The sequence below is a fragment of the Drosophila virilis genome, chromosome X (assembly GCF_030788295.1).
Source record: "Drosophila virilis strain 15010-1051.87 chromosome X, Dvir_AGI_RSII-ME, whole genome shotgun sequence".
NCBI classification, from domain to species: Eukaryota; Metazoa; Arthropoda; class Insecta; order Diptera; family Drosophilidae; genus Drosophila; species Drosophila virilis.
Genome location: NC_091543.1, coordinates 26,944,793 through 26,955,944, shown reverse-complemented (window position 1 = coordinate 26,955,944; position 11,152 = coordinate 26,944,793). Strand labels below are relative to the sequence as shown.

The following is an 11,152-nucleotide window of genomic DNA, read 5'->3' as shown; positions in this document are numbered from 1 at the left end:
GCAACACACCCTTAACGCTTTACTCGCCCAGTGGCAGCAGCAGCAGCAGGAGCAGCGGAAAGAGCAGCAGAAACAGCAGCAGTAGTGAGCGCAGAAAACTATGCTACACTTTTTGTCTGAATGTTTGCTGTTTAGAAGTCGTCCAATTTTCCAGTTGAACCTTTGAGGCATACATAATTAATGCCCATTGTAAATGGACGGGAACTGAAATGGGTGTACAATCAAATGAGAAATCAAAAAGCGCACACAACCACACACGCACACCTATGCCTACACCTAAACACACACACACACGCACACACAAACTGTGAACTGTGAACTTCAGCCCCTGCCGCTCACTTGGCGTCACTATTGCCCGTTCATTGCCTTTTGTTATTCCCACACTAAAACATGCACACGCCACACCTGTATGTGTACACAGAGTTTAGACCAATATATATATACATATATTTGTACATATACATATATATACATATATATACAGATATGTACGTATATACACATATAGACATACATATAGACATATGTATGTGTTGTCTTTGTGCTTCATTTACAACTTTACACAACATTGTAAACATAATAACGAGGCGCCTTACGCCGCTGCTGCTGCTGCTTTTACTGTTGCTGCTGTTGTTATATGCTGGCCAGGGGTTACACGGAATAGCAGAGCAGTCTGGCAGCAAGACACATCAGCTGCAAAGAGCACGACGGCTAAAGCGGCGCTCACTACTCTCAGCAAGTGGCTGTGGAGTACCTGCCAAGAAGACCAACGACAACTATTGACATAGTGACACAATCAGACCACACAAACAGCGCTCACACATACAAATACACACACACACACACACACACACACACACACATACACAAATCATCTTTGACTCTCTCTCTCTCTCTCTCTATATGACGTCTTCGCAGTGGTTCGTAAAGAGCGCGAGCACTAAGTAAACACACACACCTTATTCCTCGCTGAATAACTAGGCCAGCAGCTGGAGATGCAGCCAGCATCCATCAGTGGCTTGGATGGATTGGATGGATGCACAACGTTTTGCCGAAACGTCCTCGGCCTCGACAATGTGCGCGTGAGCAGTTGCGCAGATTAAGTCGAGCTCTATAAAGAGCGCGCGCACTCCTGCTTATAGCTGTTGTATATATCGCATTCGTTTGCTCTTACTCTCTATCTCTCTTTCTCTCTCTTTTACACACATACGCTCTATCTCGCTCTATTTGCCGACTCGTGCATGCGTGAGGATATTTCATATGTATTGTTTTTATTATTCTCGTTTGCTACAAGTTGGGAAATTTTTAAGCACACGTTGGATGGAACAGTTGGACTTTTGACGCGCTCTTTCTCTCTCTTTCTCATTCTCTCTTTCCCTCTCCCTCTCGCTCTCGCTCTTTCTCTCTCTCTCTCTCTCTCTCTCTCTCTCTCTCTGTTTATCTGGACTTTACCGCTGTGCGGAGTGAGCATTGACATTTGCTTTTTGTGCAACCGGAATGAGCATGGGCATAGGCATTGGCATGGGCATTGGGGAATTTCGGTTTGAAGATTCTGAATAGGTTGTATGTGAGTGTGTGTGCGTGTGTGTGTTCGTGTGCGTGTGTGTGTGTGTATGGGGCTTGGCGGTGCGTTGAAGATTGTTGTTTCATGCATGAGTATGAGGGTTGGCGGTGTGACTGAGTGCCTGACTGCGCGCACTGGTGCCCAGCCTGGTTGTTGCTGGCAACTGCTGGCATACCATGCCACATGCTTGAGATATTTTTAGTGTTTTGTCACACAAGCAGACATCTGTTTCTGAAATACTCACATACACACCAAGTCGCGCACAAATATAATTAAGATGTGGAGCCAACAGAGAAGAGGCCCACACACACACACACACACATGGACACACACCCATGCCTACACACATAAGTAGTCCAGTATGTATGTAAATAAGTAACAAGTACATATTTATGTCCGTGCACGGACTTGAAGAATTTAGCACGAACAATTTTCGGGTGCTGCTGATAGTGGTGCGAAATTGTCCCCTTCATCTGAAATGTACAAAATGTATCAATCTGAGCATTCTAAAATAGCAACAAAAATGTAGCCTAATATTCAAGGACACGTAGCCCTCAGCTCTTGTGTTCATAGCACAAATGCCTACTCACACAGACACAGACACACACACACACACTCAAGCACAAGCACACGCATACACATTGGTATAACTTAACCGAGTACTCGTAGAGCATGTAGTGGGCCCAAAGATGCGCTTGCCATCTTGAAGCTGATGCCGCTACTGGGTTTTTTATTATTTGTTTTTTATTTTTATGGCCCTGACATGACACATGTCTTGAGAAAGCGCATAAGGGTATTCCCAAGCACAAATATGTCCTTTTTTTTTGTGGTCATGAAACTGAATATGGTAAAAGCAACTAAAAGTATGCACAATTTTTGGGTTATTAAAATCATAATATTATTATTATTTTTTTTTTTTTTTAAATCAGGTCAGAACCGATTCATTCAAAACACACACATACATACACACACACACACACAGACTCACTTTGACGGCAAAATTTTCACTTTAATTAAAAGCGAAATCAAATTATGAACCACAACAGTTACAAGAGGAACATATTTTGCAGGTGTATTTATGCAACTGAACGCTGCCCAGTTGTGATGAAGGACACCGACTTGATTACATTAAATAGCAATATGCTGACCTCACTAGCACTCAACTTTGGCAGGCGACATAAAAGTGAACCCAGCGTCATGCACCGATACAAAAGCGAACTGTGCGAAATAGCCAAATGGTCGCCTCGGGCCTGAAAAATGTTAAGGCTCTTTTTGTTTGAACCAAATAAATGTAATGTCCTTCTCTAAATTGCTAGTTTTTAGGCTGCCAAAACAGGCGAAAAATATTGTTTTGAGTACGAAATTTGAGCTTGAACACATCATAGCAAACTGTGAGTTAGCTTTCTCGTCAATAAAAGATAAACTATAAAAATTATATAAAAAAACATAAGTGAATTAAAAAATAAAAGGACACATTACGTAAGGGCAGACTTTAGAACATGCCGTGCAAAATTCCGAAATGTCGAATTTTCTGTCTAATGGTATCAAAACACTTTAAAAAGCAAAGGAAGCATAAGCTTACCTTCCTTGCAATGATGATAATGCCCGTGTTATTTTCTCTAGTTATAATTCTGCTGCGATATATACCAGAGATACCGAAATTTCAAACAAGCTCAGATACGGCCGTTGAATATGAATTTTGGTGGCAAGCACTCATAGAGAAAATAAACAAGCGCCGCGAATTTATGATCCGCGAGGAAAAAACGTAAGTCAACGACACTAGATATATAGAGGGGTGAAAATTATAGATTATACTACTCGCTTATACAGTTTCAAGGGCAATGTGTTCATACCAAAAATAATGGTAGGCTATGCCCCAAACACAACAGCTGGCATACGCAAACTGGTTGATGGTGCCCTCAGTGTTATGTCTCTGACACCGATGCAGATCTCGAGCTTTAACGACTGCAACGAGCTGCGCATACGAGCGACCATGGAGCATTTTATTGCCAGCGTATGCTTTCACAATGTCGATGAGTCGCAGCATGGTCTGCCCATGCAGTTGCATTATTCGATACTGATGCCATCCGAATTGAGGCTCTATGAAGACACATGGATTGGCAATAATTGGAAAGTGAACCAAATGCTCGACATCCATCCTGCTAGTTACATTCCCAGCAATACAACGCCCGTGTCCAACTATGTGCGTGAGGGGTTCATATCGCTTCAGTACTACATTGGCATTGAGTATCTGCAGCAGGCGTCCGGCAACGCAAAGATACCACAAGTGCTGCTACGTACCTTTGGCCTTAATAACACTGTTAATGAGTTGATAAGCGAGGGCATCGATACGTGTGTATTGGTATTGCTGCTAGGATTCATGTTTCCCGTCACCATTCTAACAAAGGTACGTACATGTGTACATACATACATACATATATTCATACATATTTACATTCGCGCGTTGAGCGTTAATTATGACAATTATATCCATGCCATAAACACTTTTTCCACTGGAAAAATTTCATTTGTACGCAGACGTATCAATTTTCTCAAAAAGTACCATTTATTATTATTATAATTATTGTAGAGATTCAGCGGCCTGTTTCTTATTTTTATGCAATTTTTTAGCTTAGGCCGGCTCTAAATTCTGGATTTTTTGTGCTTAAAATCAAATACTGTCCCATATATTTATATATCGTCAACAGCTAGGAACGCAACGTTCGCTTCATCAGCTCTGTTAGTATTTCATTTACTTTTCGGCTTTGAAATCAGTTTTGGTACAAAAAGGTACAAATTTACCTAGCTATCATTTCTGTTATCAAGTAGAAAAGAATTAAGTACCATTGATATGCGATATTAGTAATTATGAATTCGGCTACAAATTGGGACTTTTGTTATTGCCAAATCTGCTATAAAAATACCACTTTTTTCTATTTATATATAATACAAAGAGTCTTAACGCACACATAATATAAAATTGTTATAGGAAATAGTTGAGGAGCGTGAACTCTCATTTCATTATTCGCTGAATAGAAACAGTGTCGGAAGCCTTTGGCAGTTTGCGGCCTGGTATTTCAATGGGTTTTGCCTGCAGCTCATCTCCTGCTTGATATTCACCGTAGTGCTAAAGGTATGATATATTGTACCTTATGGATATTATGGATATTATCATTGAGATATAATCAAATTGTAGGTGGAGTGGAGCTTAAATTCATCAGTCTTCAAAAAGTGTCCATGGCATATCATGCTGTTCTTCTTCTTTTCGTATGTGCTCTCTGTCGTGGCATTTTCGGTGCTTCTGGCCGTAATGATACGCACCACAAAAATGGTGGTGATAATAATACCCACCTGCTGGATCGTGGCGACGCTGCCTTTGCTGACGGGCCAGTCGCTGGAATCCTCGTTGTCGAACAATATTCTACTTGTGGTCTCGTATCTGTTGTGCAATGTGACAATGTGTCGCGGGCTGAAGCGATTGTTGAGCTTTGAGTATTATAATATTAGCAAATTGAGCGCCAAGCAATATCTGATGTCCACGCTGATGTCAAAGGATCTGACGCTGTTAATGCTCATTGGAATTTTTTATATCCAGACCGTATTCTATATGGTACTGGCAATGGTTCTCGACTGCAACGTATGCCCGTGGTCTGGTAAACTGATCAAATGTGTGCCATGCCAAAATCTGGCCATTAAGGCACGACGGTGGGTCAGACGACGACAACGGCGGAAAAGGAAAATTAGGGAACATCAGGAGGAGCTCAAGGAGAGCCTGTCGCGTCGCATTTCTGATTATACAGATAAACGTGAACGTTTACAAGAAACAGTGCAGCTGCTCAAGGAGCAGGCAAGCAAATTGGTGCCAACGAGAATAATGAATCAGCCGAGACGCAAATTTGATACAGATATTAGCACCGAATCAATGAGTTCCACAAGCGAATCAGATGAAACTGTGCGCCCGGTCAATCAGCAGAATGTACTGGACAGACAACTGTTGGTCTGGCTAAGTAACTACGAAATGGAGAACAAGGGCATGCTCGAGAGCGATCCAAAGCGGATTTCCCAGAAATTCTACCTGCAGCAGGCGTCCAACGTGAACGAGCCGCTGGAGAGCAGCGGGGATACAGACAGCGAGGAGGAAAGTGATGGGGAGAAGGGTCCGATTGTTATCGAATTTAATAACGTTTGGAAAAAGTTCAACAAAACCTTTGTGGTGCGAAAGTTTTCACTGAAAGTATATCAAAATGAGCTTTTGGTCCTGCTGGGCCACAATGCTGCCGGCAAAACAACCATACTGAATATGGCCTGTGGTCATACGGAGCCCAGCCATGGCAGCATTCTAATTGACGGCTTTGATGTGTTCAAGCGACCAGCGCGTGCCTTCGAACACGTAGGCATATCCCTGCAAACCGTCAATCTCTTCAATGAGTTCACATTCGCCGAGCACATAGCCTACTTCTGTCGACTGCGCGGCCTATCGGCCAGCCAGACGAAACATGATGTTAAATCATATTTGCACTCGTTGCATGCCGGCGATCTGGCCCACTTGCCCGTCGCAATGCTAACAAATGGACACAAACGACTCCTTCAGGTGCTATGCGCATTCGCCGGACGCACAAAAATCGTGCTGCTCGACAGGCCCATGGAGGGCGTGGACGCCGAAAAGCGACGCCATTTCTATAACTTTGTGTTTCGCGAGAAATCCAATCGCACCATACTGATCACAACCAACTATCCGAATGTGGCCAGCAATCTGGGCGATCGCATTGGCATTTTGGTCAATGGCAAACTGTTTGTCTGCGGCAAGGAGATGCGTTTGCTACGCAGGAACCAGAATGTCTATCGCTTGGTAAGTCATCCGAATTTTCGAATTTATCGAGTTCCGAAACATTCTCTCATAAATATAAGATTTAATGGGGGACAGTTCTAGTTTATCAAGTAAAGTTTTTCTATGTGCAGGAATTTTTCAAACTCTTTTTAATTGAATATGCTTCTTTTTGTCAGTTTTTCCTAGCGATAAATATGCATATAACAAATATACTATCAAATAATTCAATTTTGTAGGAGGTTCAGACAATAAATCTCCGCTTCTAAGAATCCCATGAAATGTTCCGAAAAAAAACTGAATATGCACGTGAAGTTCATAAGTTATGAAGAAATTTAAACGGCAATTGAAGTTTAATGTCGTATATCGTGATAAGATAATCTTCATTCCAAATTTAATACTCAGTCTATTCAAATGCTTTACATTGAAAAAGTTTCACAAACGCTTTGAAAACATTTACTTGAAAATGCCGATGCTTTGCAAATGCATGTGCACGGGCGTGACTTTTTCCGGAACTCAGTTTTGCTGCCCAAGCCATTTTCAAAGTTTTACAGTCATTGTTTTGAGTAACAGTTTGCGAGGCACACTAAAAACGTATTCGAAAATTCGTAAATGTAAATAGATGTCTTCAATTTCAGCACAGAGTAGAAATAGAGAAATGTTTTTTAGTTTTGAACTTTTCAAGAAAACTTTGCTTGAGTGCATTAATAAAATCTCTATTTGCATATTTGTAGCTATTTTTGAACAGTTTTTCACTTGATTGTGTATGAACAGGTTTGTTACTTGGGCGCCGGCTGCAATTTTCGACTGTTATTCAATTTTTTCGCCTATCACATACCAAGCATGGATCTGGAATCGAAGATGGGCGACACAGCCGTCTTTGCCATTGAGCACGCGGACTTGCAGCTATTGTATAAGCTGGTGGATTTGCTGTCAATCAAAATGAATGATTTGCATTTGGATAGCTTTAAGCTAAAGACGACCTCCCTCGAGCAGATACTGCTGAAGGCCATGATGCACAAGCATGTGAAGAACACTGAGTTTATGCAAAACCCATTGCCCATGCTGGCCAATCGCATACGTCAAGTCGAGGTGACGAGACTTTCGTCAAAGAAGAGTAAATTTCTGACCGATATTGCTCAGTTGCTGACCCACATCCGTGTGGTGCTGCGCAAACGATTTATTGTCGACATGCGCTGCTGCACCGTGCTGATGCTCCAATTGCTATTGCCCAGCGTTGTCTGCACGTGGTGCTTCATCATGCCGCACCTGGAGGAGGGACGCTACCAGCTGCCCACAGTATCAATGACAATGAACCATTTTCAGCACACGGTCACGTTAATGGCCCAACGAGCCCTATTGGAGCCGGTGCGTGCCGCAAGTAAACATTATCTGGAGCATGCCACGCTCGGTCAGCGAATTATCGAAATCAATCCAAATTTGGAGATGGTCGAATACATCAGATGGTATACGGCAAAGAATCTAATCATGACCGATCTCAATTTCGTTGTTGCCGCCATATTCAGCGATCAGACAGTCGAAGCGCTGTACAACAACAATCTAATGCACTCGGCGCCAATTAGCTTGAGTCTGGTCATGAACTCATTGGCCGTGTGAGTGCTCCATTCTGATCTCATTGTAATAGTGTCTCGTATTTTCTAATTGATCTAATTGATGTATAGGGCCTTTGTCAATCCCAAAGCTGGCATTAATGTGAAGCTCGAGCTGTTGCCCTTCTCCACCATGCACACGGTCTATATGACCAATGAGCTGAACTGCCTGGACTGGGTCATTTGGCTAACGTTGAGCTTCTGTTTCTGTTATGTTTGGTCAATGCCGCTGCTGGACTTTGGTCTGGGTCACGGTACGGCCTACCATCGCATTGAGGTTATCGGTGGCATGCGTTTTGGTACACTCAGCGTGGCGAACTTTATATATGGTGTCCTTGGGATAATCGCCAGCCTGATTCCATTGAATGCGGTCATTTTATACTTTCACAATTCACTGCCCATGGATATTTATGATAATTGTGAGTGATTAACTTTGCTCGATTCGATTTGAGACGAGTCGACTCTGCAACAATTCATTGAATTTTAACCACAGTCGCATTTCTCTATGTCATACTCATTGCGGGCGCTTGCGTTACGTCCATCAATATTCTGCTCTCGTACTGGCTGGCAAATCTGCGCGTTGGGTATATTGTAATCATAATATTTTACTCGATCGGTATCGTATTGTATTTGTCAAGTTACGAATGGCAGACAATACAATTTCATGGCCATGTCGGGGAACTCAACATATTTCCAATTTATGCGATGGTCAACAATCTGATGCGACTCAATAATATATCCGAAATAATTGATGTGTGCGCCGATGAGCAGACCTACAAGACCAGTGTACATCTGGAGCAGTGTCAGATGGTGCCAAATTGTTGTGGTAAGTGCTCAGAACTAATGCAATCCTCTTAAGACATCTAATATTTTCAACGACATGTGTCAAGTACTTTCGTCTGCACTCTTTAATATCGAAATTTCTTTGCTTAGAGCAAGAGCGCCGAGATGATCCATACTGGGAGTTTACATGGACTGCTTATCTAACTATGATATTGATATGGGGATTTATCTACATACGATTTGGTCTGAGCGTGGCAAAATTAAAGCCGCCCAGAAGTAATGATACCCTAAAGAAGGACATCGAGTAAGTAGGCCACCAAGTTAAGCTGCTATGAAATTTGCCCAACTTTTTTTATTTTCTCATCGTTATTACAGCCCCGACAGTTGCTTTGACCAAAGCATTCTTCACTTTACCAACGAGAATGAGCCCGACAACACGTGGATCAAGGAGAAGATACGTGTGCGTACACTGGAGCGTCCCTTGGTTAAGACCAAGGCGCTGCATGTCGAGAATTTGGCAGTGTTTTTTCGAACGCATGTAGTGCTCAATCATATCAACTTCTTGGTAGAACGGTACGTGAATGATAAATATAAAAAATATTAATAAGTATAACAAGGCTGCAAACGGACAAGCGAAGGCCTGTTAAGGTTGGCTTTGCCATTTGTAGCCATGATATATATTACACTTATATATTTTTAATTTGCTATTGCTTTAATTTAGTTACCAAATCATGTCCGTGGTGGGTGTGAACGGTTCCGGTAAAACGGTGCTGATCAAGACGATTCTGGGCGCCTATCCCCCCAGCGCGGGCAGCATAAGCAGCTTTGGGAAGTACTCGTATCAGTACAGTGAGCACGATAACCATAAGCTAATTGGATATTGCGCACAGGACGATACGATCAAGGAGGCACTGACTGTTATCGAGTATTTGCAAATCGTACTGATCATACGTGGTCTGAAGAAGGCGCATGCCTTGGAGGAAGCGAAAAACTTATTACAGATATTCGATCTATATAACAGTCGATTCCATTTGCTGCCCCAATGCAGTCGAGGCGTGGTGAAGCGCCTGAGCCTTGCCATATCACTGATTGGTTATGCTGGGCTCATTCTAATGGATGATCCCTTTGCCTATCTGGATGTGAGCAGCCAGCGCAACATATATAGTTTGATTCAATCGCAGTGCTTCAACGGCCAGGCGGTGCTCTATACCAGCTCGGATCCCAAGTACTGCGACGTGGCCAACCGGACAACCCTGCTGAACCGTACGAACCTGTGCGTCATTGGTGACCGGGAGGATCTGCAAATGAAGCAGCTGGACGAGTATATTGTTATCAAGACACGTATTAAAATTGATGAGTTTCGAATGGAGTCTATGGATAAGGATGAGGCGCGACTTTCTGATTTGTCCAAATATCGGAACACCGACGAGAACAAGGATTACTTTCAGTTCTGTTCAATAATTGAACATTTCTTCCCTCATGCGATCATTAAGTAAGTTAAATAATGCATAACTATTCAGTGTATATGGTACATATATATGTATATATATGATTTCAGATCCATGACCAATCATATGGCCTGTTTCTGGCTATCGAAAAGAACGTATAGTATGTCGGTGGCCCTGGAGACGTTGCACAAAAACAAAAATATCTTTTTTCCATTCACGATCTGTTCACCTTTCCTCAAATCAATATTCTTAAACGTTGTGGGACAGCCGGGTCGAACTATTCAAATAATCGAAGACGAGGATATCTAATTTTTATATTTTTTCATACGATTTTGCTGCTCTTTTTAGTTAGGCATAATAGGTAATAGAAAATATATCTAATACTAATGTTATATATATTTCATAGGTTCAAGCACATATTCATCATGTTCCTTAATTCAGTTCAATTTCTGTACAAATCTTAAAAGCATTGGGGCTAACTTAAGTCTGGGCATATCCCAAATAAAGTACTCATTCTTTTCCTATATTGTCTGAATCAAAAAGCTCTGAATATTATTTAACAGCGGCCAATGCTCTTTCAAATTTATTTATGTACAAAACAATCCTAATCGCCTACACGACAGATGCCAACAATAATATGACTGGCGCATTTGTCAGACAAGTGTTTGTGGCCAAAACTGAAGACTAGAAACAAACTATTCCGGCATTGCTTCAACGTGACAGAATCAAAGCTAACAGACCGTACAATTGGCTATAAAGCTGACCCCAGCTGACCATACAAGTAATTGAGTTAAAAATAATGAACCCACTTTTTCACAGCTAAGAATAATATGCAAACATGATAAAACAAATATGTGCGTGCATGTACATACTATATATAATAATATTAAGTAAGCACACGACTAGTCGACTTGCAGATACC

The 11,152-nt window shown here is 41.9% G+C and overlaps 1 protein-coding gene across 1 annotated transcript; it reads left to right on the top strand.

Annotated features, from left to right (window-relative positions):
* Positions 1-2,990: 2,990 nt before the first annotated feature.
* Positions 2,991-10,754, top strand: LOC6631492 (ATP-binding cassette sub-family A member 17). The gene is made up of 11 exons (XM_002055090.4): positions 2,991-3,329; positions 3,395-3,971; positions 4,554-4,697; positions 4,761-6,413; positions 7,164-8,002; positions 8,072-8,418; positions 8,493-8,825; positions 8,933-9,086; positions 9,158-9,355; positions 9,504-10,274; positions 10,341-10,754. The coding sequence occupies exons 1-11, from the start codon at positions 3,064-3,066 to the stop codon at positions 10,537-10,539; spliced, it is 5,481 nt and encodes a 1,826-aa protein (XP_002055126.3). The 5' UTR covers positions 2,991-3,063; the 3' UTR covers positions 10,540-10,754.
* The last annotated feature ends 398 nt before the right edge of the window (positions 10,755-11,152 follow it).